This window comes from Balaenoptera musculus, chromosome 2 (assembly GCF_009873245.2).
Source record: "Balaenoptera musculus isolate JJ_BM4_2016_0621 chromosome 2, mBalMus1.pri.v3, whole genome shotgun sequence".
Lineage (NCBI taxonomy): Eukaryota > Metazoa > Chordata > Mammalia > Artiodactyla > Balaenopteridae > Balaenoptera > Balaenoptera musculus.
Window position 1 is genome coordinate 78,387,116 of NC_045786.1, and position 27,845 is coordinate 78,414,960.

At 38.8% G+C, this 27,845-nt stretch overlaps 1 protein-coding gene across 9 annotated transcripts in view; it reads left to right on the forward strand.

Annotated features, from left to right (window-relative positions):
* RAB27A (RAB27A, member RAS oncogene family) overlaps positions 1–23,285 on the forward strand; it is a 72,590-nt gene extending 49,305 nt beyond the window's left edge. For 8 of the 9 annotated variants that reach the window (XM_036844724.1, XM_036844715.1, XM_036844716.1 and 5 more), the window contains 4 exons: positions 4,520–4,605; positions 6,585–6,688; positions 11,861–11,984; positions 20,958–22,408. In XM_036844724.1, the coding sequence (XP_036700619.1) occupies positions 4,520–4,605; positions 6,585–6,688; positions 11,861–11,984; positions 20,958–21,156 (513 nt within the window). In that variant the 3' untranslated portion in view covers positions 21,157–22,408. Of the gene's footprint in view, positions 1–4,519; positions 4,606–6,584; positions 6,689–11,860; positions 11,985–20,957 lie in introns of all 9 variants that reach the window. The other variant, XM_036844714.1, reaches the window with a different exon arrangement.
* The last annotated feature ends 4,560 nt before the right edge of the window (positions 23,286–27,845 follow it).

A 27,845-nucleotide genomic window follows, 5' to 3' on the forward strand; every position in this document is an offset into this window, starting at 1 on the left:
AGTTTGGGAAGGATTGGTGTTAATTTTTCTGTAAACATTTGATCAGATTCATCAGTGAAGACATGTGGGCCTGGCCTCTTCTTTGTGGGAAGTTATTTTTATTATGAATTCAGTCTTCTTATTGGTTATATGTTTCTTTAGATTTTCTATTTTTTCTTGAGTTAGTTTCAATTGTTTGGGTCTAGGAATTTCTCCATTTCTTCTAAGCTACCTAATTTTTTGGCATACAATTGTTCATACTATTCCTTTATAATCTTTTTACATATGTAAGGTTGGTAGTGTTGTCCTTTCTTTCATTTCTGATTTTAAGAATTTGAGTCTTCTATTTTTATCCTTGATTAGTCTAACTAAAGGTTTATCAATTTTCTTGATTTTTTTTCAAAGAAAAGTTCATTTATTTCTACTCTTATCTTTATTATTTCTTTCCTTCTGCTTGCTTTGGATTTAGTTTACTCTTATTTTTCTAGTTTTTTGAGTTTGAAGTTTAAGTTATTGATTTGAGATCTTTCTCATTTTTTAATATAGGTGTTTACTGCTAAAAATTTCCCTCTGAGCACTGCTTTAAGTTCACTTGATATTTTTTGTATGTTGTGCTTTTCATTCATCTAAAAGTATTTTCTAGTTTCCCTTGTGTTTCTTCTTTGACCCATTGGTTATTTAAGACTGTATTGTTTAATTTCCACATATTCATGAATTTTCCAAATTTCTTTCTGTTAATGATTTCTAATTTTACCACATTGTGGTTAGAGAACATACTTTGTATGACTTCAGTTTTTTAAATTTATTGAGGCTTGTTTGATGACCTAACATATGGTCTGTCCTTGAGAATGTTTCATGTGTACCTGAGAAGAATGTGTATTTTGCAGTTGTTGGGTGAAATCTTCTGTAGATGTCTATTGTGTCTAGTTGGCTTACAGTGTTCTGCAGGTCTTCTGTTTCCTTGTTCATCTGCCTGCTTGTTTTATCCATTATTGAAAGAGTATTGAAGTCTCTAAATATTATTGTCAAATTGTTTATTTCTCTTTTTATCCCTATGTATTCTTAATAAATCAGCTCTTTTATCATTATAAAATATCCTTCTTTGTCTCTAGTAGCTCTTTTTGTCTTCAAGTCTATTTTGTCTCATATTAGTGTAGCCACTCCAGCTCTCTCTTTGTTATTGTTTGCATGGTATATATTTTTTTCATCCTTTTCCTTACACCTTTTTGAATCTAAAGTGTGTCTTTTGTAGATAGCATATAGTTGGATCATGTTTTAAAATCCATTCTACCAACCCCTGCCTTTCACTTGGAGTCTTTAATACATTTACATTCAATATAATTACTAATAAAGTAGGATTTATATCTGCCATTTTGCTACTTGTTTTCTGTGTATCTTATCTTTTTTCTGTTGTTTTGTTATTTCTTTGCAACTGTGTTACATAGATATTTTCCAGTATACTATTTAAATTCCCTTCTCATTTTTTACTATATATTTTTTGAATTATTTTCTTAATAGTTCCCCTAGGGATTACAGTTGTCATCTTAATTTTTAACAATCTAGTTTGGATTAATACCAACTTAATTTCAATGCCACACTCTGCTCTTATGTGGCTCCATTTCCTACCCCTTACTTTGCACTGTTATTGTCATACAAATTGCATCTTTATACACTGTGTGCCCATCAACACAGGTTTATGATTATTAATTTATGCAATTGTATTTTAATCCGATGGAAGAAAAGAGTTGCAAAAAACCATTTATACTGTCTTTTATATTGACCCACGTAGTTATCTTTACTGGTGCTCTTTATTTCTTTGTATGGATTCGAATTACTGGCTAGGGTCCTTTCATCTCAGCCTGAAGCTCTGTCTTTATTACTTCTTGCAGGGCAGTTCTGCTAGCAATGAATTTTCTGTTTTTGTTTTTCTGAGGATGTCTTAATTTCTCTTTTAATTTTAAAGGATAGCTTTGCTGGATATAGGATTCTTGGTTGACAGTCTTTTTTCTTTCAACACTTTTTGTCATTCTACTGCCTTTTGGCCTTCATTTTTTTTGATGATAAATCAGCTCTTAGTCTTATTGGGATCCCTTGCATGTACTGAATCACTTTTCTCTTGCTGCTTTTAAAATTCTCTCTGTCTTTTGATTTTGACAGTTTGGTGGTGATATGTCTAGTCAATATCAGCAAGTTTATCCTTCTTGGAGTTTATTGAGTTTATTGAATGTGCAGATGAATGTTTTTCATCAGATTTGGAAAGTTTTTGGCTATTATTTCCTCAAATATTTTTTCTGCCTCTTTCTATCTCTCCTTTTTTTTATTTTTATTTTTTTACAGGATTGCTAGTATGCATATATTGGTATGTTTCATGGTGTTCCATAGGTCTCCAAGACTCTCTTCACTTTTTTAAAAAAAATTATTTATTTATTTTTGGCTGTGTTGGGTCTTCGTTGCTGTGCGCGGTCTTTCTCTAGTTGCAGCGAGCGGGGGCTACTCTTCGTTGCTATGTGCAGGCTTCTCAGTGCGGTGGCTTCTCTTGCTGCGGAGCACGGGCTCTAGGCGCGTGGGCTTCAGTAGTTGTGGTGCACGGGCTCAGTAGTGTGGCTCGCAGGCTTCAGAGTGCAGGCTCAGCAGTTGTGGCATGCAGGCCCAGCTGCTCCATGGCATGTGAGATCCTCCTGGACCAGGGCTCGAACCCACATCCCCTGCACTGGCAGGTGGATTCCCAACCACTGTGCCACCAGGGAGTTCCCTCTCTTCACTTTTATTCATTCTTTTTTTTTTTCTTTTGTGCCTAGACTAGATGATCTCAATTGACCTATCTTTAGATTCAGCGATTATTTCTTCTGCCAGTTCAAGTCTCCTCTTGAGACCCTCTAGTGAATATTGCACTTCAGTTATAATTTTTAACTCCAGAATGTCTGTTTACTACTTTTTATAATATCTCTTTATTGACATTCTCTATTCAGTGAGGCATTATTCTCATACTTTCCTTTGATTCCTTAGACATGATTTCCTTTAGTTCTTTGAACATATTTATAATAGCTAATTTAAAGTCTTGTAAGTTCAACATCTGGGCTTCCTTAGGAATGGTTTCTTTTGGTTGCTTTATCTGTGTGTGTTCCTATTTCTTTGTGTGTCTTATAAATTTTGTTGAAAACTGAACATTTAAATTGATAGAATGTAGCACCTCTGGAAATCAGATTCCTCCCCATTCCCAAGGGTTTCTTGTTTTTCCCGTTTATTTTTGTTGTCACTGTTTGTTTCGTGATGTTCTTGGGCTAATTCTGTGAAGTCTGTATTTCTTGTTACGTGCAGCTACTGCAGTATCTGCTTAGTTAACTTAGTGGTCAGCTAATGAGTGGACAGATAGTTTCTTAAATTCTTGAGCCAGTATATCTCTCAGCTTTCTCTGCGGGACTCTGTGTGTGTGTTCTGGGATGTTTGCTTAATGCTCCTGCAGGCAGTTTACAACTCTGCCTTAGCCTTCACTTCTGCTTGAGAAGAGCCTCAAGGTCAGCCAAAGGTGAGAGATTAGGGCATTTTTAGGTCTTTCCTGGACATATGTACAAACATGCACATGAGCCTGGCCTAGTAGGTTCCAAGGAATATTTTGAAACTTTTCAAATCTCTCTGTGGACATCTCTTATCTTTAAGATTTTTGGTTAGATTTTTGTTAGGTCCAACTGGTCTTGCTGCCTTTGGTAGCTGTGATGTTAAATAATTGCTGCTGATTGCTTTCAACAAATGGTCTAAGGATAGGGTTTTCTCATAGAGCAAGCTAAGTCAGATAAAATAAAGACAAGACTTGGGAATGGAGCTTCACAGGCAGATTTCAGACACTACTCTGGGGATGAGACTTTTGGGGAACTCCAAACCTGTTCTGCCTCTCCTTCCTACAGTGGTTGCTGCACTGATGGTTTTCACAGCTACTGTAGTTGTGCATCTGTTGGTTTTCAAGGCTACACTGGAGCTGGGGAGGGGGAATGGGAATAGGACAAGTTAAAACAGCACAAAACTTACAATTTTTACTGATATTCAGCTGTTTTTCTTGAATAGGTGCTCCTTGGAATGTTGCAAGCTTTTGTTAATTTTAAGGGTTTGGAAAAAGTTGATTTTGACTATTTTTGCCAGTGTTTTTATTGCTTTGATGGAGGAAGAGATTTTCAGAGGTCCTTCCTGTAAAATTGTTTTAAGAGTACTTTTTAAAGATAGGATGGGGAGAAGGTATTATTTCCTGAAACTAGTGACCTGAGGGGACTTTGAGGAAAGGTGAGCTGATTATTATTTTTTAATACAAATTATGTATTACTTGCATATTTTGTAATATATTTATAAAGATATATAATGTGCATACATCATTTAATACAAATTATTGTGTTACCCAAAGATGATTATTTGGAATAAAATACAAATAAGATTGTATTCCAGATGGGATTTCCCTTAGAAGTTTAGATGCTGAGGGGAGTTGTACTGAATAGGAAAGTGAGAAGAAGTTCTCTCAGAAGTTCTCTTTTTCTCTTTCATTTTTCCATTTTAGGTGTACAGAGCCAATGGACCAGATGGAGCCATTGGCAGAGGCCAGAGAATCCACCTGCAGTTATGGGACACAGCAGGGCAGGAGAGGTATGAGATCTTCAGTTACATGCTCCTTACTGGAGGAAAGGGGAAAAACAACTATGCTCTTCACACAGTGACCTGAGTAGGAAAAGGCCAGCTGATTAGTTGATTTGCACCTGGATAAGACATGCTGCCAAATTAGCAGGAAATGTATCAGTCTGAGGTGATAATGGTGGCTTTGTTTCATACAAGGTCAAAGGAAAAATGAATCCTTTTCAAAATGGACCCTTTTACTTCTGGACTTTTTTCTTTTTCTCCCACCCTTTTTTTAGACCTGTATACTTTTCTCCATTTGCTTTTGCTCTTTACTCAACCACAAAGAAAGCTGTAGAGTTGCATGCATTATTCTTACCTGATTGTTGAAACCTAGTAGAAAATCTCATTGGAATTAATTTATATGGTCAGAGGTTGCTTGACAAAAATGTCACATGAAATCTTCATATACAGTTACTTTTTAAAAATTGCAGTATAGTTGATTTACAATGTTGTGTTAATTTCTGCTGTATGGTAAAGTGATTCAGTTATACAAATATATAAATTCTCTTTTATGTTCTTTTCCATTATGGTTTATCACAGGATATTGAATATAGTTCCCTGCGCTATATAATAGAACCTTGTTGTTTATGAAAGTTTGCATCTGCTAATCCCAAACTCCCAATTCATCCCTCCCCCACCCCTCTCCCCTCTTGGCAACCACAAGTCTGTTTGAAGTTGCTTTTAGTTAGCTGTAGCTCTGTTATCTCTCACAATTTCCTTGAAGGATTTTGTTTAACTTTTTATTATGGGGAAACTCCGAGTATATGCAGAAGTAGAGAGGAGAGAACGGTGAACTCAGGTACTAATTCCTTGGTTTCAACAGCCATCAAGTTGTGGCCCATCTTACTTCACGTATATCCCTCACCTCTTCTCACCACCCCCACCGCCCAATTATTTTGAAACAAATCCCAAATAGCAAATTATTTCATTCGTAACTATTTTGGTACGTATCTCTAAAAGATAAGTACTCTTTTTGTAAAAACATGGATTAGAAATATTTGAGAAAACTTAGAAGAGCGGATTAGATGACAGATTCGTACCAGTATCTTCTTCCCTGGAGCTTATGCCTGTCAGTTGCAGGCTTTGCATAAAAGCAAAATAAGAGAAAACCTGCTACTAGAGGGAGGGAGAGGGGAGAGAGCAGGATAAATCCTTGGTGGAGAGAGTACCTTTCAGGGGAGACTGAGGGGATACTATCCCCACCTTAAAGCCAAAGAAATGGTTCTCAGAGATAAGAGATTTCTTTAGAGACTGAAAATTAATAGGTCATGGAACACATTGTGATGTTAAATCAAGTCAAGCTTTCACAGGACAAAGAAGACAAACACAGCAAGCACCATTGCTTTTGGCCTATTTAACTCTTAATTGTACAATAAATTCTTGGCTGCGACTAAGGAATCACGAGCTAGTTCTTGTCATCCCTGTCAAGGGATGGGTTTTTAAATCACATGGCCTATTAACACATAAACTTTTAACAGTTAGATAAATAAGTGTATTATACATGTTTGGAATATCATCATCTAACTTATTTAAAATTTTTTAAAAGTTTACACAGATGGTCTTTATTTTAAAAGAAAATTGCAAGTTTAACTTTGGATAATTGTTGGCATTTTAGAAAGTCTAGATTTGTTTTCAAATATTCTTTCTTGCTCTAGATACCTATTTACTATATTTTGTATGCTATCCAATGTCATTGATTATGTACATAATTTTACCCTGTTGAAATGATCTATTAATGTAATAGCATAATTCAGTAAATCTTGCACAAATAAGATTTATGCATGTATAATGTGCACATATAATGTGAAGTTACTAGAAACAGCGGCATGTTATTAAACATCTAACTTGTTTTTGATGAACTGTTGTAAGAGGCTGAGGGCACTGCTGGTGGCTTTATATTTCAAGAGTGGGGCCATGGTTTAGGTGACCAATCTGCTTTATGTTCCCAGGTTCCGCAGCTTGACAACCGCATTCTTCAGAGATGCTATGGGGTTTCTTCTGCTTTTTGATCTGACAAATGAGCAAAGTTTCCTCAGTGTCAGAAACTGGATAAGTAAGTGTTAATAGTCTCCATGCCTCTTGCTTCCCACTCCCTGCAATAAAACCCCTTTTATATTCTACTTCTTTTGTAAGTTGTTTTGTAAGAGCTCCTAGTGCTGTTTAAGATGCTGTTTAAAGGAGCAAGGCTCTTAGTTTAGGGGTGAAGATAACTGAAATACTCTGCTTTCCCTAGTCATGCTAACTTTCATTTGTTGAGCGCATCCTGCACTCTAGATACAGGGAGTGCTTTCTGTGTAATCTCTTCATCAGTCTTTTCCACAAAGGGGACTCTTAGCTGCATTTTATAGATGAGGCAATAGAAGCCTAGAGAAGTGCTATCAGGTATTTTACCATCTCAGGGTTTAAAACATATATTACATTGACCCTTTTGAAAACGTAATGGACCCTACCCCTGGCTCCATGTCTCTTCTGTATTTAGAGGCCCCCTTTCTACTTTTAGGGCCAGAGCATTTACCAGGAGGATCCCATCATAGAAACTTCTAGAACTGCATTGGCCAGAGTGGTCCCCAGCACAATATATATGAACCTGTATTTTGGCTCTTTGGAGACAGCCTAATCTCTTACATGATTGGTTATAGTAGCCATTTAAAATCCTGCTACTTGACCAAATGTAGCATTTTCTTGCGTTGCAAATGTACGTTTTCCTCTGTTGGTTGTATTAGTGTTGCCTTAGAGAATCTATTGAGAGGGCTATGATGTTAAATTCTTAACATCCAAATCTTTAAAGTGAAAACACTTATTTTGAAACACCCACTACTTAAAAATTTGGAGTTTTGGTATTATGAAAGGGTAATGGGCTGTGGTTTTTATAGTAGAAAACCTTATTTTAAAAAATGAGGGACCTCTCTGGTGGCGCAGTGGTTAAGAATCCGCCTGCCAATGCAGGGGTCACAGGTTCATGCCCTGGTCCAGGAAGATCCCACATGCCGCGGAACAACTAAGCCCTTGCGCCACAAGTACTGAGCCCACGTGCCACAACTACTGAAGCCCGCGAGCCTAGAGCCCATGCTCCACAACAAAAGAAGCCACCGCAATGAGAAGCCCGTGCACTACAACGAAGAGTAGCCCCTGCTCGCCGCAACTAGAGAAAGCCCGCGTGCAGCAATGAAGACCCAACACAGCCAAAAATAAATAAATAATTTTTAAAAATTAAGGAAAAAAATGAGTTTTTAAATAAGTAATTTATTAGTGCCTTGTGGTTTTCAAAGCATTTTCACATAGTTTGTGTCTGATCCCCACGTGCCCCCTGTGAGCAGATGCAGGGAGGTGGTGTGTCCTAATTTTAGGATGAAGACGCTGAGCCTTACAGAGTAACAGACTTGTCCAATGACATGGTGCTTTTGGCTTTTGATTCAGTGGCCTTTTTTTTCCCTTGATTCAGTGGCCCTTTATGTTCTTTCTTAACTAAGTTGATCACTAAGAGTTGAAGAGCTATTTAATACTTTAAATATAGGTTCCCCAATTTAGTCATGCTTACTGGGCTTCACTTCGTTAAATGCCTGCCTGAGTCACACACCCTTACAACTGAATGGTGGTGGCTATTTCTAATCTCTCATCCTCATTCCTTGCTCATCATTCTCTCCTTTGCATCATCGGAACAAATTCTGGGGCTTTCTTAAGTCAAGCACTTTATAAGGATTGTTGTTAGAGATGGGCTCATAGAATCTTAGCATCGAAAGAGCATCAACCCACCTATTTTTCACTGGCAGAAACTGAAACTCTGGACAAGATAAATCTTGTCCATTTGGGCTTTATGGCTAGTTAGATGAAGAACAAAATCATGTGAAATCATGTGTATGTATGTATTATTTTGTGTTTTCCTTATAGTGTAAAAGAATTCTTTTTGCCCAGTTAGGTAAAGAAAACATGCATATTGGAGATTTCGCATCTTCAGTGGAAAGTTTTCTTCTCCCTCCAGCCCCATTTTTTAAAAAAAGTTATAAGGTTCAGTGTCAGAGGTGGTAATATCAAATCTTAATTAGGAATAAAAATTTGTTAATTATCTATACATTTTATTTTTCCTCTTCCTGTTAGTATTTTGAGTATTAGAGGGATCATTCATTTCTTCTTTTTTTTTGGTCAAATTAAAAAAATATATATATATATACACACCAATGGTGATAGAAGAACAGAGGCAGTGTTGCATTGAGCAGGTAGCTGAGTCCTGGGTGCTGAAGGCCCAGGGGGAGGAAGCAGGTCTGCCCCCTCCCTTTGCTTCTCCAGAGCTGCATTGCAGTCCCTTCTCCCTTGACCCAAGATCTGTCCATGCCCTCTTGGGCAAGGGGTAAGAGTCCCAAGGTGATCCCTGCTGAGTTTAGGAGACTGAATAGAACGCTGTGTCCTCTGGGCCTGAATTTGAAATCTGAGAGGAATCAGATAGTTTTGTATCACTCACCTGTCTTTCTGGAGCTTGGAGGATGAGCCAGTCATGCCCACAGGCAGCGTGTTTTGTAGGGAAACTCTAAAGCAGCCTATATTTCTAAACTTTTCTTCTGTAGCCTCACATAAATGGGACAAAGAGCCCAGCAGGTATATTTTTAACATATTTTTGCCTTTATATTTTTATTCCTGTTATTCCCTCTGTCTGAAAAGCCCTCCCCACACCCAGTCCCATTTCCTTAAAAAGTTGAGTTTTACTTATTCTTTAAAATATAGCAAAATATGGCCTCCATGAAATTTTCTGTGATAACTTTGTTGGATTAAATTTTTTCTCTCCTCTTAACTCCTATTACATTTTGTACTACTTACAGGGTCCTTATCACATACCACCTCTAGTTGTAGTTATTTATGTGTGTGCTTTTTGCCTTGGTGAGATTTTTTTAAAAGAATTAATCAATTTACTTAAAAAAAAAATTTATTTATTTATTTGGCTGTTCCGGGTCTTAGTTGAGGCATGTGGGATCTTTAGTTGCAGCATGCGAACTCTTCGTTGTGGCATGTGGGATCTGTTTTCCCTGACCAGGGATCGAACCCGGGCCCCTTGCATTGGGAGCGCAGAGTCTTTAGCCACTGGACCACCAGGGACGCCCCTAATTTACCTTTTTTTTTTTTTTGGCTGTGTTGGGTCCTCATTACTGCACACGGGCTTTCTCTAGTTGCGGTGAGCGGAGGCTACTCTTCGTTGCAGTGCACGGGCTTGTCATTGCGGTGGCTTCTCTTGTTGCGGAGCACAGGCTCTAGGCACACAGGCTTCAGTAGTTGCAGCACGTGGGCCCCAGTACACGGGCTTCAGTAGTTGCAGTGCATGGGCTCAGTAGTTGTGGCACGTGGGCTCAGTAGTTGTGGCTCACGGACTCTAGAGCGCAGGCTCAGTAGTTGTGGTACACAGGCTTAGTTGGTCCACAGCATGTGGGATTTTCCTGGGCCAGGGATCGAACCCACGGTAAGTAATTCACAGATTTTGTAGAAAAGTTGGGAAAAAAGAAAAAGAAAAATTATCAATTATCGTACTTCCCAGACTCCTCAAAATAAATACTATTAAACATTATTACTGGTAATACACAGCATCTCTAAATTCTTTATTATATTAACTTAATGGTTGTCAAGTGCAAGCATGCATCTAGATCCCCCAGAGAGCTTGTTAAAACACAGATTCCAGGCCTCAAACCCAGCCTTCCTGATTCAGTAGATCTGGGGTGGTACCTGAGAATCTGCATTTCTAACAAGTTCCCAGGTGATGGTTAGGCTGCTGGTCCATGGACCTTACCTGAAGAGTCGCTGAATTAGCTCATTTAATCCTCACCTAAACCCTATGAAGTAAGTACCGTCATTATCACCATTTACAGATGGGGAAACTGAGGCACAGGGTGGCCACATAACTTCCTCAAGGCCACACAGCTGGGAAATGGCAGAGCCAGGATTCCACCTTAGACACCGTGGGTCCTGAGTTCATGCTCATAACCATGACACTGAACAGATATGTTGTTAACAGAGCACAGAGTCTCTCTGGAGACCAGAAAGGTTTCACAGTAGAGGTAACTGAGAGGCAAGTCTTAAAGGAAGGGTTGGGAGTCCCTGAAGGAAGGTTGTGTTTGGGTATTCAAGGGTGTGGGGACAGCATGTGTTAACAGCCTGGAGGAAAGAAAGGATGCGGCTGTTGTTGGAAATGGTACACAGTTTGGTCTTGCCTGTATAGGTCTTGTTTCCCCTAACTGTCCCTTGAGGGCAAAGGTCAGTGCCCTGAATTCTACACCAAGTATCAGGCCTCCCTTATTGCTCAGTAAATACTTGCCGACTTGACTTTCTCATGATAAGATATAGCGGACGTGACTTTATAATGAGGAACTAAAATGTCAACACTTTTCTGGTTAACCATGATAAAAAATAAATTAAGCCATACATTTTTTGAGGATGTCTTATTGTGCAAGTTTGGGTTGCTTTCATTTCATTGTGGAGTGTGATGAGGAAGAAATAAGGCTTTATTTTCCTTCTTTGGGAGATTAAGCTCTTTAGCTTAGTTGAAGTTCCCTTGATTTAACTGCTTTTAAAAATTACTGCCTATTTACATGCTTTCAGGTGAAAAGAAATAGCAGCTATGGAGTAAGAATTGTAGTCTCCTGCTTCTTGGTTCTGGTGACAGAATCATTTACTATTTATTCTGGGTTTTCTATCTTCATTTGATCCTGTATTTTGTTTGTTTTAGATAAATTGATTCTGCCTTAGGATAATAGAAAAATGTGAAAAACATTTCAGCTGGAAGTAGGTTAGTTTATAGAAAGACAATTTGTTTTAAAATGTCATTGCTATGGAGAGAAAATATATGAAAAACAGAGCTTTAAGATTAGCCATAAGCACTAGTAAATCCTCCAAGTGTTTTTTTTTTTTCAAATGGCCTTCATAAGAAAGACAGCTATGTTGTATGTGTATGCGTGTGTGTGTGTGTGTGTGTGTGTGTGTGTGTGTACATAACTTTTGGAGAGAGAACAAATTCTCCCATTCCTCTCCGATATAAATAAGCTGGGGTATGTGCATAAGGACAGGATTAGTTTTACATCTCTGCCCCATCCATTTAGTTTTATAGCTTAGGGTCTTGGTGCTTTGAAAGAATTATATCAGTTCCTTGTATCTGTATATCCATGTACAGTTTCAAAGCACTTTTGCATGTATTCTCCACTGATCATAGACTTACATTACTTACCTATAATAAATTTTCTTATATTAATAGGCCAGCTACAAATGCATGCATATTGTGAAAACCCAGATATAGTGTTATGTGGAAATAAGAGTGATCTGGAAGACCAAAGAGTAGTAAAAGAGGAAGAAGCCAGAGGACTTGCAGAGAAGTATGGGTGAGTATTTTTGTGGAGGAATCTACAGAGCAAGTTTCCAATACAAACATTTGCATATGAATGGGTAACAAAAAGGGCAAAAGCAAAAAATTGAAACACTCAGATGTAGCCCTTGGGGGGATGTGTCAAATACCTACTTTGCATATTAATATTATATGATATGGGAACCATAGCAACAGCAGTGGGCGAGGGCCCTCATTCAGCGCTTCAGTACCGTTTTTCTCAATCTCTTGGTGTTTGAAGAAAGACAGCTTTGAGGTCAAATGCCCTAGCTACGTAAGGCCTCCTTTCCAAGATGCAGGTAAGAGACACCCAGGATAAGGAAATTCTCTATATTCAGCGAGGAAATTTCAAAGCCAGTTCCTATGCTGCTGTAGAGAGCTCCCGCAGACAAGAAGGCCTTATTGGCTTTGGAATATCTGTGCTGGGAGAGGAGTGTGAAGATCTGCTTTGGTTTAAGTTGTGTTTTTGTGCTGGAGAATCAGCTAAATACTGTCTTCCTCCTTTAGCTCAGGGAATAGGTTCGTAGTAGCAGCAGCATTAACTGGACATGAAAGAAGGGGTCAGCCGCTGCTAATTAAAGTGTCTGGGGCACCTCTACAAAACAATTTGCGCTTTACTTTCTTTCTGCCTCTAATATAATGAGAATGCAAATGTGTACGTATTAATTACCCTTAATATAAGTGGGAGGCAGCAAGTGGGGTAGAGAAGGAAGGGGGGAGAGAGAGAGAGAGAGAGAGAGAGAGAGAGAGAGAGAGGGAGAGAGGGGGGGGTGTGGGGTGGTAGGCTGTGTGTAGGGGGCGTTACCAGGCTGGCGGCCTCTGTTGTTAGGCAGGTCCGAGGAGGCCGGAGGAGGCCCTTTCCCTTTTCGTTGTGTGACCCCTGCTTTGTTCTTCCTTGGGCTGATTGAGTTGGGAAAGCACTCAACGATGGGGTTCACACCGGGGGGATGGGGTGGGGGGGAGTGGAAGGATAGGTTGGCCCGGTGGGAAGGAGCCAGAGTTTGGAGAGCTTTGAATACCAGGTAAGAAGAGTGGACTTGGTCTCCTGGGACACAGGAAGTTGCTGAAAGCCTTCAAACGTGGAGGGCTGTTATGAGTACTTTCCCAGGTCAGCCTGGGGATGACAGGTGGGGTGGAGTGGAGAGCTGTTGGGCGGCCTCTGTAAAGTGTTGCTTTGTGTCTGACGCTGGAGCCCACAGGGCAGGCGGTCAGAGGGGAAGATGGATTTGAAGTGGTGGAGAGCCAGAACCAGCTGGGACCCGTAATGATGGACTGAAACTTGTATCAGTTCTTATTGCTTCTGACCTGGACGGTGTGGGTGTCCTATGGAAGCCAAGACCCTTTGCCACAGAGCTAAACACACACACCTGGCCCAGGAGGTGGAGAAGCTGAAGGGGGATCTAGGGGAAGGTGGAAAGGGGGCAGGTCTGGGCACTGGTCTGTGCCAACGAGGTGAGCCAGCGGAGAAGCGTCGATGTATGAGCAGAAGGGCTGCTCCTTCACTTCCGCCCTCTGCATCCCCCCCGCTGCATCTCTCCGTGGTCCACCCTGACTGGGAAGGGAATTCTGGGAAGTGTTGTTCAATCCAGCCAAGCTGACAGATTGCAAAGCCACCACAGGTAGGGAGTGGGGGCCGGGCACTGGTATCTTTTAAAAGCTCTCCATGTGATTTTTGTGAGCGGAGGTTGAGAACCTCTGATGGAGGTGATTCTGAAATGGGGGCTGACAGAGCCCTGCAGGCAATTCTGATCACCTGATATTCCCCCTCCTCTCGTGAGAGGCACTTGTGTAAAGGAGTGAAAGGAAAGAGGGAGGGATCAAATACCACGGAGGCTTCTGAAGTGTTGAAGCTGGGCGCTGTGTTGCAAGGGCGTGAGGAGGAAGTAAGTGATGAAGCAACGGAAACTGTGGACCATGCTTTTGAGAAGTGTGTTCACAAAGACCAAAAAAAAAAAAAGGCAGCTAGGGGAGTTAGCTGGATCAAACAAGCACATTCTCAAGCCTTGTGGGGGGAGTCTGGATTGATTTCTTACCCCTCTGGCCTTCTTCAGCCCTTGGCTTGTTTCCTCTGGGCAGGTTCTTAGGATTCCATCTCCTGCCTGGTATGAAAGAGCCTGGCATTGCTTTCTGACTATATGGGGAATCTGGGGATAACAGGGATTGTCTTCCCTCTGTGCCCAGGTTGGAAGATCTGGGGAGTATTTCATAAGAGGGACTCAATGTAAAGTTTCTGAACTGAGTTAAAATAAGGGGAGGAGAGATTAGCAGATAAGATAATTGAAATTATTGAAGAATGGAAAGGGATGGAAACGGACTTCCCTTAGGATTTAGGAAGCATACAATAGAGTTCTGTAGGCTGAGTTTCAGAGGAAAGTGTAACGGGGAAATTTGGTTCACGTGCATTTCACAAATTTGACATATGTTTAATGATTATTTTCACAGAAATCTTTTTTTCATTTTTAATAATCGTAATATTTTCATTGGTTGCACATGCACTAGAGGACTATGTTGGTTAGTCCATCGATGTGCTCACAGTCAGAAAACAGTAGTTTATGGCATATCTTCATATCATTTGTATGTTGTCTGATAAATTTGCATTTTTTGTTACTATCGTGTTGCCTTCTCTCCTCAGTTCATAAAAATGGGTCATTGGTTTGCAAGTGGTTCTCTGAAATATACATGCATTTGGAGAGTGAAAGACTATGTCTCAGAAAAACTTTGCAAACCTAATAAAAACATGTTACAGTGCAAATATGGAACATAAATCTGTGTCTGCTGGGACAAGTAAATCTGAGAATGAGGGCTTCATGTAGCAGCCCAAAATAGAAAGGGTGAATTGGATGCATGATGATGAATATTCAAAAAATTATTTTTAGTAGACTAAGAATCCCTTCACCCCTAATTCCCTTTTTTTTTTTTTTTTTTTTGCTATAAAACTTGGTTAAATTGTAATGTGAAGCTCTTAGGTCACTTCCTAACACAACAAAGCGATGTGCCCCATAAACCAGTCAAGTTTTTTAGAACAACTACAAAATAATGCTTTCCAGTATGTAATATTGAATAATATTGTCAATGAACTCGGAGAAGAGAGCAAAACAGAGGGTTATTCAAATTTGTACTTCTGCCAGTCAAAACTATTATAGTTCACACTGTTGCTGAAATACTTTCAAAAATAGCTACAAAGTCCGTGACAAATGTATTAAAAGAGAAAGCAGAATGCAACATTGACAACATTCATCTTAGATGATACTGTTGGATCTCAGACTTTAGTGTGCTCCAGCTTCACCTGAACGCTGTGCCACTGAGTTTCTCATTTAGTAGGTCTGGGATGAAGCCCCACATTTTACATTTCTAGCTGATTCCTAGATGCTGCTGCTGTTAGTGACTGAGGATAACACTTTGAGAACCACCTGTGTAGATGTCAAGTTACTATGAGCTGTGCATGCTGCCAGATATTTTCCTTGACAGCAGAGCTGGACAAAATCATTATGCACAGAATATGAAGCAGGTGTCTACTTGTGCCATGCTTGGAGAAGGGAAATGTGCTCAATGACTTAACATCGGAAAATCCATGCTAAATCCAGGAGGATTTTTTCTTTTGCACAGTTAATGACATCAGCTTTGATAACAGACTGGGCAGGGACACTGGGATTGGTACCAAAGGAGCACCAGCCACAACTGGGTGGGAAAGGACTTTATTGTGAGTGAAAATGGTTGCGTCTAAGCATCCTTCTACCCTCTTCTTTATTCACAGAAGATAGTTGGTCAATATAAGCCTTTGCTTTTGATTCAGGGTCGAGGGAAATAGAGAACATTATGAATATGATGAAAGTATGATAATTGAAAGTATGTATTTCACATGTGCTGTACAAAGAAAGAGTCAGCAAATTTTTAACAAATGAGATATAATTGACATATAACATTGTATTAGTTTTAGGAATACAACTTAATGATTTGATTTATGTATATATTGTGATATGATCACCACAGTAAGTTTCGTTTACATCCATCACCACATGTAGTTACAATTTTTTTTTCCTTTTTTTTTTTCTGGCCACGCCTGGTAGCGTGTGGGATCTTAGTTCCCAGACCAGGGGTGGAACCCGTGCCCCCTGCAGTGGAAGTGCAGAGTCTTAACCACTGGACCACTAGGAAAGTCCCATGTAGTTACAATTTTATTTTCTTGTGATGAGAGCTTTTAAGATCTATTCTTAGGGGCAGCAAATATAAGACAACTTTTTTCCCCCACTGGAGACTGCTGGCTAGTGATGAGAAGGGTGCTCAAGAGTTTCTTGAACGAAGGATGTGTTAAAAACATTGATTTACAACATTAATAATATGAGTACAGACCATTTCTGGGATTTCAAGTGGCTTAGCATACTGCTGTCAGTGTCTTATCTAGTCTGAACTAGATGAAATGTATGAATAGCTTGATCTCTAATAGTTTTTTATTCTTTGAAAACTTGTTGACATCCGACCCTTATTCAAGAAATAAATTAATGCCGTATCATTGGGCACATTTTAAAACCACACACATAAGCTGCAACTAAACAGACAAGGCTGATTTCCAGAGCCCCAAAGAACTCAGTAGAGGACCTGAATTTCATTTGGGCACAATCTCCCAGGCTGAAACAGTTTATACACTCACTCTTTCCTGTAAACGCTTGTTCATTTACCAGCCAACAGGCCATGAAAAGTAGTGAGACTCGCTTCTTACTTTAGTGAAAAATACCTTCATAATTTCTGGATCCACACGTGAGCCAAATATCTAGAACCATGGGACAGAATCACCAAATACACTTGCTTTCATTCCTGGGATCTAAGATCTTCTAGTGTTGTAGAAATAAGTCATGGAAAAGAAAACATCTAAAAATGTGGGTCCTAACCTATGACATGAGCTGGATATAGGTGTCTCGGTGAAAAGCTGCAAATGATAATGCCCACCCTAATTTTCGTTTTGCTCATTTGTTTTAACTTAAAAATTTGTCATTTATCTATTTATTAAAAGCACATCAAAATTTGTGTTCTGCATGTGTTCCAAAAGGTCATTAAGTGCTCATTTACAGATTGATATCAATTAAATGCACAGGATTTTTTCAAATGTTTGGCGGTACTGCTCCCTAGTCATGCTGCTCTAGCACCACCATGTGGCGAGAAGGAACAATACACCTGTCTCCATGCTTAAAAGAGGGACAATTGATCCTCTTGAATTTAAGCTAAGATTACTAAATTTTTGCCTAGAAAGTTTTAGGAAAAGCAGAATATTATTTTTAGAGAAGAAGAGAACCCCATTAGATGAACACTGATTGAGCACTTGCCGGATGCTAGGCTTGTGTTAAGGCCTTTACGTGTATTATCTTATTGCCTCCTTATCAAGACCCCATGAAGCACTGTTACACCTCTTTACAGATACGGAGAACTGTTCAGATAAAGTAGCCCGAATGCCTTCTAAAAGTGAACATCAGGAAGATATGGACATAAAAATATGACTGACTCCATCCACTAGACTTCCTGTGCCCTTAGGACAAGCTGAGCAGCCCAATTTTCGAATGTGAGCACACGGCACATTTCTGTGTCTGGGGCATCATTTTATGCTGGAACAGAAGTCTTAATTCAGGGTCTTTGCTGTGCGTCTCATCTAGTTTGCTTTTCGTCTGGCAGCTCAAAGAACTGAGAGTAGAGAGGAGTGATCTCTAGCATTCATTTATTCCTATAGAAACAAAAACCATGTTGCCCCAATTGCTCAGAAGACTCTGAATAATTAGTCCAAAGATTTTAAGGTTGTTAACCTGACTCCTGGTCACATCACCTGAAGATTCGCAAATGGCCAGGAAATATATTTTTAATTTTTAGTTTGTTACTAGAATTTGAATTAGGACTCTAAACTACATCTTATTAATACTGTACCTCTTTTAATATGAGTGACTTAAAAATGTACACCTCCACTCATATACCCTGAAATTCTACCAATTAAATATTTGCTGAAGTTAGTAAATAGAGAATAGCTCATAGTTCTGCTAGAGGCACCAGTCATTTATACTTCAGTATTGATCAGTAAAGTAAGATCCATTTTCTCTCAGCATTTAGTGATGATCACTTGGGGGCAGTAAGGAACCTCTTATGGTTTGACAAGGACTGGAGAGAGACAAATGCTTCGAAGCATGAAACATTTTGGCTAGGACAGATCTGAGTGAGCCATCTCTGATGTAGGGAAGCATGGTTCAATTTACCAGAATTTAGGGAAGGACTGTATATCAGCTACATTGTGGATTAAATCAATGCTTATGGGCTAGTCTGGAAATTTAATGTTTATAATCTTGCTGAGGTCTCTTGGAGCTATGATTTTCCATGATTCAGTGACATTGTTTCTATGTGTCCTAAGTTTTAAACAACAAAATTAAAAACAAACTTTTGTAACCTAACCCATTACTGTGTTGGAAATAAGAAATGTTTATCAATGACACATTTGTCAAAAATGACGCATTTCTAAGTGCTTTAAATGTTAACTCATTTAATCCTTAATAGGAAGATACTGATATGATCTAGTTTTATGGATAAGGCAACTGAGGCACAGATGTTAATAGCTTGCCAGGGCTACACAGTCGGTAAGGAGTCGTACTAGGATTTGAATCCCAGCAGGCTGGCTCCAGAGGTTATGGCTCTTAACCATTTTCCAAACTGTCTGTAACTTCCATGCATAGGTTTTATCATTTTTTTAAAAGTATTTTCAACTGTGTTTTCTCATTTATGCCTTAAAAATTATTGTGAGGTAATTACCAGGAGATGAGATGGAAGAAACTATGGAAAGTAGAAGTAGCTTAATGGAGACCCTGTTGAGGAATCCATTGAGGCTGAGGACTCTATAGCTGGAAAGATATTTTTAATTGACTTTGAGGAAATTTTTAAAGTAAGATGTACACTATTATGACTAGTATTTATGAGGAAGTTTACTGCTCAACTACTTTTTTATTTTTGTATTTCCAATTTCAGCCCATTATTCTCGGAGGGAGAGATGAGTTTTTCAGTTGCTTTTCCGTTAAACAGTAGCTTTCTGAATGGTGATAGAATGATCAAGCCTTCTCCTTAAGTATAAGAAATGTTCTGCAGATATTAAATGATTCTTCATGGGTATAATTGAGAAAGAGCACGATGGAGAAAATCTAAGTATTTAAATTTTGAGAATTCTTAATCGAAAATTCAGCTCATGTAAAAATGGCAGCATTACAAAGTATCCCCAGGATTTAGCTCAATAACATAGGTACTTGATAAATAAGTATTTATTCAGTCCCCACAAAGAATGTCTTCTTCATACTTGGTAAAGAAGTACTGCATGTGACCAAGGGGATGGGAAAGATGTATTACCTTCATTTTGTGGCTAAGGCGCCAGATGAAGATGTAGGGAAAAAAGACTGACAGTAACCAAAGAGGTATCCAGGCAAGAGGTTTAAAAACCACTGAGATGATGTAATTTGCCCAGTGGACCCTTCTCTGATTAAGATATTTTAGAGTCAGCATATGAAGGGCTATGAACATGGTCATGGTAGAATCAGTGGACCAACCATGTCCTTCAGAACTCACAGATAGGTAGATAAATCCTCAAATGAAGTGATGGTTCCTCAACCAGTTTTTAAGAGCTATACTCAAACAGGAGAGGATTGTAGAGTCCAGTTGCAAGGCCTGTTAGCTCCCATAGGAAGGGAGCAGATAATAAGGCAACATCTTGAGGAAATCATAATGGGCAGACAGCCTTCCATCCCTACACACGTGCCCCTAATGTGCTTCTTGGTGACACAGGAAACAGAACAGTTGTGAAAAGATCTGTAAAAGTAGTAAGAAGGTTAAAACAAATCTGTAAAAGCTCTCCTGTGGAAGCTGCTCCTAGCCAGGAAATAATGAAAGAATAACCAAAGTTGTAATCAGAGTCATTGATGTAGTGTTAACATGCTATGAGAAGACAGGAAAACAGAGACATTCTTCAGGAAGAGTATTGTAATAGAGTCGGATGTTAAAGTCTCTATAAATGTAAGGAATATTTTACTGAATTCAATTGCAGGACTCCCAGAGGTGCTAAAACAACTTTCTTTTGTAGATTTTACATCTAAGAGCATTTTTGCTTACTAAGTGGTGGGAATGAAATCAACAGTTTGAAGAAAATACAATTTTATCACTATTTTCATGCCTTTATTTAGAAGGAGGAAGAACTTGGCAGGTGATTGATTAATCCCCTTGCAAAGACGGACTCTAAGTATGAAAGGTGACCACCATGACAAGACTGATGTCTTAAGAATATGTGAAAAGTAGCCTTACAGTTTTGAAATGATGCTTTGTGAGTTACTAAAAAATTACACCTAACCTCGGGCCCTGGGATAACAAAACAAACATACTTAAGATTGATAATACCTGAGGAACTCTGAAGTGCTGTGGAATTCAGAATGTCTTCAAGCGTGTGGTCCAGGAATACAGCCTGGAGCTGACAAGTGGCAAAGCCTTTGACAGATACAGCCAGGGACCTCTGATGTCTCTCTTATATCAGCTTGTTTTTTGTCTTTGTTTTTTTTTCCTCTGTATGTAGCAAGTGAAACAGAGTTTTCTGTTTTGGAAATCCTCATGCAAGTATGCATATTTGGAACCAGTGGAGCCTATGGTTTAAGTTGGTTACACTAGAATCAAACAGCTGTGGATTCAAATCCTGGCTCTGCTACTTTCTAACATTATGAAATTGGGCACGTTACTTTATCTTTCTGAGCTGCAGTTTAATCATTTGTGAAATGGGAGTAAACACTTCCGGAAGTTTTACATCTGTTAGGAATGCATTGTCAATTATTTTATTTTTCACTTTTTAACGTGGCCTGTGTGGCAAAATGCTTTTGTTGTCTTGTATTCTTCCGATTTTCTAAGTTGAATTATCAAGAGCAAAGGTCACTGTCCTTTCCCTCCTCATGTTGTTACCCGAGTTGTCACTGTCTTCCAGAATCCCCTACTTTGAAACTAGCGCTGCCAATGGGACAAACATAAACCAAGCGATTGAGATGCTCCTGGACCTGATAATGAAGCGAATGGAACGGTGTGTGGACAAGTCCTGGATTCCCGAAGGCGTGGTGCGATCCAACGGTCACACCTCTGCAGATCAGTTGAATGAAGAAAAGGAAAAGGGGTCATGTGGCTGTTGAAGAGTCCTGCGAGCTGCACAGTAATTCAGGTGGCCCACGTCTGTGACCTGCTCTACGGTGATACACGGCACAGGGAGAAATTAACGGGCATTGTGTACAAACTGCTTCTCACCGTCCCGGTTAGACCTATCAGTAAAGCATCCAGTTTTAAACTTACTTTGCTGCAGCTTTGTAAATATTTCTTTAAGATTCAGCCTGAGAGTTAGGAGAAATATTTCACATAGCCAAAAGTGCCTTATAAAACCTTAGCCCATGGCAGTAGATCATTCAAGTATTCAGGATTTTGTAGCCACAGAACAGTGCATTTATTATGTAGGATGACTGAAGATACTGTCACCTGCTTTAACATAGATAGGCCTGGAGTCTCACATTCAAGATCTTAGACGTAATTATCAGTGTTTAACCCAAATTTAAAGACCCTACTTGCACCATAGGGGACCTTCTAAAATGCCATCTAAACCATTTGAATGTCAAATAAGAATATACACAAATGATGGTTCAATGTCTTTGAGTATTAATTTATGTAAGCATTCTCTTTAAAATGAAATAGGGCAAATTATTGGCCATATCTGTAGACCTTGGATAAACTGGATCAAGAAATTATATGCTCACTGTGACTGTTGCTGGTGGGAAAGGGCTTGGGGGTGAGGCCTGGGGTGGCTTAATGTTGTATAAGCAGCTGAAGGGGGACTTCTGGTTCCCTGCTGGATTCCCATTGCTCGGAAGGGTTGATTGAAGGGTCAGGGAACTAGATTTTTATGGCTTTAGTTCACTGTGATCTGTGCATTTATACTTGGCCTATGTGCTGGCCCCATCTGAACATAGCTGGTGCTTATGCTGAAGTTATTTGTGATAAGTAAACATTTAGCTTCTCTTTCTTCATATTTATAATGTTGGTCTGGTATCCTCAGGCTGCAGTTTCAATTAGCTTGTGAGCAACTCATCTTGTTTTCACCCTCAGTCTCTATATTGTTGATCTTTGCAACTTGTTTTATTTTTACATTGGTGGAATTGAAGGAATTAGCTTATAATTACATAAAATATCTGTTTACTATTTGGTGGAAGATGGATGTTTGTGTTTCAGCAGTTACATTTGTACTCTAGCTCAGTATAAGAAAAACGGAGTGTTCTGTAGCCTGTAGTTATCCTTGAGATCATGGGCATTTACCGTACTTGCTGGGTCTTTCCAAGGTCATGTACTCTTCCACATTGCCAAAGTGTCTTTTTACCAAATTTAAAGGTGGTTTCAAAATATGCTTCATGGCAGTTGCTTATAAAAATCAAAGGGGAAAATTCTTATTTATTAAAGTAGTTTAAGTAGAGTAGATTAAAATTTCCAAAGAGCTTAATGGCTATTTAGGAAGAAACACCACTCATTATAATTTAAATAAAGAATAAAAGTAAATGTATTTTGCGGTGGCAAATGTTTGGCATAACAGTAATTAGAAAAATACAGCTATGATGGAAAGTAATTACTTTTATGATAATTTTCAAACGGCTTTTTGTTGAGCACCTGTCCTGTTTTCTTTGCCACTGCCCTCCCACCATCCCCTTAAGAAACTTAGCTGTGTTTACTAAGATCTTATATATTTCTATCCTTGAAATGAGGACCTTTTTAAATACTAAGGAGCCATTGAGTCCTATGCGTTTGAATTGTGTATCCTGGTGAGAAAAAGATCCAGACATTTCAAGGGCAGGGTCATCATCACAGGCAGTGCCTTCTAAAGTTGCCATAAGACTTAAGTGGAGTAAATAATAATTTTATAGCTACGTATCAGGGAACATTTTATATGATTCATTTGTATAGTTAAAAAGAAGACAATATCAGTATGTTCCAGCCTATTTAGGAACCAACTGAGAAGTTAGCTACAGATTCCATCGGCCTTAAACATAACACACAATTAAATATATACATGATATTGGCACACGCAAGAGCCACCTTTAATTATTGACGTAAATAACCTGTATTCTCTCTGGAAATCATTTGTTTAAATTTATATCGAAGTACCAATATAAATTTTTTTGTGCGTCAATGTATTTTCCTATTGACAGGCTTCTGTAAAAGTGAAGTGTATCTTCAGTGAACTTTGTGCCAATTAAGCTTATAATAAAACAGTGGTTTAACCTGTCAAGTTTGGATGTGAACATAACTTCATTTCCCATCACAATAAAGTTTCAACCAGAAGTCATAATGCTACAGGAAACCACATTCAGAGACACAAATTCCATTAGGTACGTGATGAGGGACCAGCCAAGACAACATATTCTGGAGAAGATAATTCAAATACATTGTCCTCGAACATTTATGGAGCATCTACAGTGTAGGAAATGTTGTACTAGCTGTCCTCAGGTGAACAAAGCAAGGATGGCAAGGGCGTGCACTAAGACTGGGGCTGAGAGATGGTTGCAAGAGGCACTGGCAGTGGTCTAGTACTTGATTGGATGAGGAGGGAATATGTGGGGAGATGGACACTCTTACCTTATTTCCTACCACACTGTTCACCCCACTCACTCCTCTGCGGGCATACTGGCCTCCCTGGAGCGGTCAAGTGTGTTCCTGCCTCAGGAATATTTGCTGTTCCCTCTGCCTGGAACGCTAGTCTTCCATACATCTGCATGGCTCCCTCTCCCATCCTTTAAGACAGTTCAAATGTCACGTTGTCCAAAAGGACTTTACTGATCACCTTATATAAAATAGCAGTCAATCCCCCTCATGGCCCCAACCAGATTGTCACCTACTGCCTTGTTATCCTGCTCTGGTTTTGTACATGTCACTTATCACCACTCAATATATTTGTATGTTTGTCTCCATCCACTAAGATATAAGCTCCATGAGGACAGGGGCTTGGGAAGTTTTCTTCAAAATTGTGTTGCCACTACCTGGAAAAGGCCTGGTACACAGTAGGTACTCAAATGGTTATTGGTGGACTGAATAAAGGACTTGAGATGCAGCAGGGTCAAGTGAAAGAGTTTTCAAAACAGGAGTCACTATTAATGTTCAAAGACAGGAATAGAATTTGAAAGTAACCACTTCAAAAATGTTTAGAAATGCTCTCATATAATAAATCCATATTGGTTTATTATGAAAAATTAGGAAATCTGGGAAGTATATTCTGACGTTTTGAAGTTGATGTCAAGATAGCTAACAATCTATTGAAGAAATGTTCAATGAGGACTTTTTGTTTTGGCCGTTCCACGTTGCATGCAGGTTCTCAGTTCCCTGACCAGGGATCGAACCCATGCCCCCAACAGTCGAAGCACGGAGTCCTAACCACTGGACCGCCAGGGAATTCCCAATACGGAGTTTTTTTTTTTTTTTTTAATTGAACTGTAGTTGATTTACAATATGTGTTAGCAAAGTAATTCTTTGCTAACGTTATGCATACATTATATATGTATATATATAATACACATATGTATATTCTTTTTCAGATTCTCTTCCATTATAGGTTATTACAAGATATGGAATATAGTTCCCTGTGCTATATAGTAGGTCCTCGTTGTTTATTTTATATATAGCAGTGTGTATCTGTTAATCACATACTCCTAATATATTCCTCCTCCCTCCTTTCCCCTTTGGTAACCATAAGTTTGTTTTCTATGTCTGAGAGTCTGTTTCTGTTTTACAAATAAGTTCATTTGTGTTATTTTTTAGATTCCATATTTAAGTCATATAGTATCTGTCTTTGTCTGCCTGGCTTACTTCCCTTAGTATGATAATCTCTAGGTCCATCCATGTTGCTGCAAATGGCATTCTTTCTTTCTTTTTTATGGCTAAGTAATATTCCATTGTATATATATTACCACATCTTCTTTACCCATTTATCTGTCAATGGAGACTTAGGTTGCTTCCATGTCTTGGCTATTGTAAATAGTGCTGCAATGAACAGTGGAGTGCAAGTATCTTTTCGAATTAGAGTTTTTGTCTTTTCTGGATACATGCCCAGGAGTGGGATTGCTGGGTCGTATGGTAGCTCTATTTTTAGCTTTTAAAGGAACTTCCATACTGTTCTCCATAGTGGCTGCACTAATTTACATTCCTACCAACAGTGTAGGAGGGTTATTTTTTTCTCCACATCCTCTCCAGCATTTGTTATTTGTAGACTTTTTGATGATGGCCATCTGACTGGTGTGAGGTGATAACTCATTGTAGTTCTGATTTGCATTTCTCTAATGATTAGTGATGTTGAGCATCTTTTTATGTGCCTGTTGGCCATCTGTATGTCTTCTTTAGGTAAATGTCTCTTCTGATCTTCTGCCCATTTTTGGATTGGGTTGTTTGGGTTTTTTGATATTGAGTTGTAGGAGCTGTCTGTATATTTTAGAAATTAATCCCTTGTTGGTCACATCATTTACAAATATTCTCTCCCATTCTGTAGGTTGTCTTTTCATTTTGTTTATGGTTTCCTTTGCTGTGCAAAAGCCTGTAAGTTTGATTAGGTCCCATTTGTTTATTTTTGCACACTAAAGAATGTTTTGCTTGGCTTTTTATAAGCTGGAAAACTCTATATGGTATTTCCAGGTCTTCTATTTTTGGCAATATGGGTGAGTATAGAACTGGAAGACTCTCCCAATATAAAACACTTGATAATGCTGGATAAAATATAATGAACATTTTTTTAAATGAACTGTTGATCTCTTAAGAAAGTAAGGGAAATACCTTGAGACCATCCCTCTTTTTCCACAAAACAGACAACAACAGCAGCAACAACAATGGCAGCAACAGAGGGAACTTACAACAAACTGATACTGAGTGTGGTTTGCTTTTGGTTTGGTTTTTGCCAGTATCAGTAATCTAGGTGCTTGGTTTTAATGGCTACATGCCATCATGGGAGAAAGCCTTGGATCATGTTGGAGGTAGGACACTGGGATGGAGGGCCCCTACCTCCAAACACACACAAAGCCAGGGCCTGGTCTATGTCTTAATCTTCCCTGAGCATTTATAACCATAAGTATGCTTTTACACAGGTTTGAGGTTCAAGTTTACATTAGCCCCCTTTTTTTTCCTGGGAATGTCTAAGCCAAAAAATGTACATAAACTAACATAAAGTGATTTGTGGTTGGTAATACCTCTGGATTTCTTGGGAGAAGCAAAGTAGAATCTCTTCAGAGAAAACATTTTCACCCAGAAATTACAGGATTTTTACAGAAAACACCCTACTAAGAGTGAGCTCACTATTTAAAATGAAAACCCATTCCTTCCTCACCCCCTTCAGCCCCAAACACGAGCGAGGGCCAGTGAACCAAAATTCAGCAATATGGCACTTAAGAACTTCAAATAATATACTAATCAGATGGAGACCATAAAGTAAAGATGTTTAAAATACTTACAAACATAAAAGGAATGGAAACATCTGGGAAAAGAAGCCTTTATTAAAGATACAAGACTGGTTTGAATTTTAGAAAAAGACTTCCATATATGGAAAAATGTAGCCATTGATATTCAAAATGTAATGGTCAGAAGTTAAGTGGCAAGTTTGACAGTTGAAGAGAAAATTGGTGAACTAGAAGATAGACTGGAGGAAATTATACAGAATTCAGCAGACAGGGATAAGGTATGAGGGAGGTTAAGAGAGATAGAGGAAAAATTAAGGCTCCAACTTATGTCTAATAGGAATTCTAGAAGGAGAAATGGGAGAACATAGAGGAAGAGGAAATATATGAAAAGAAAATAGCTGAGAATTTTTCAGTAATGGTGACAGACATACACCTTCAGATTCAGGAATCATTAAGTTTCAAGCAAGCTAAACAAAAAGGAATAGTATTTCCCAAGATTTCAGTTCAGTCTGTTGGACGTGAAATACATGTTTGTTGTTGTTGTTAACCCCTTCTTCTGTATTCCATTATAATAATTGGAAAGAAAAACATTTTCTAAGACTGGCTACTCACCTATTCAACCTAGAGCGAAGCACTGAGTATGCTCATAGGCTGAAGGGAACAGGGTCTCAAATGAAGCCTTAAGGTGTGGGATTAAGAACACTGATAAGGGATAGGGCCCCTGACACTGAAGGTAAGAAGTGAAGCTGGGTTATCACGTTGGTGAGAAAGGCAGGAAATTTCTTGTTGAAGTAAAGGGATAAAACTGAGAGAGTTGGGAAGGAACTGTGTAAAGAGCTTGGGAAGACTGATGAGGCTCTTCTATAATTATTGAGGGGGATGAGAGAGGGAGAAGATCAAACAAAAGTAAAATAATTTTCAGTATCTTGGTTGCCAATGAAGTGTTGGGCAAATGTTTATTACTAAAATTTCTGATGTGTGCCTTTGTTACTAATATTGTTCTGGAATTGCATGTCAAGTGATTAGCAAAGAAAAATAAATGCAAGTATCAGATAAAAGGAAAACACATGTATTCACAGATTATAACTAGACAAACTGATTCTAAAGTTAAAAAAGAAAAAAAAAACTTTAAGGAATAGCTAGAGAAACAAGGAATAAGAAGGCCAAGGAAGGAAGAGGAGGACTGCTGGTAAACCCAGTTATTTAAAAAATTACAATACTTTAAACATTTTGGAACTGGCACATAAATAGATAAATCAGTTGAACAAAGTAGATAGACCCATGGAAAAGTGATACTTTGAATTAGTGGAGGAAGCAATGCCCTTATTCAACCTATGGTACTGGGGGGAAAAAAAAACCGCACTGGAATCCTATGTTATTATTTATACTTAAGCAAATTCCAGATTAGTTGA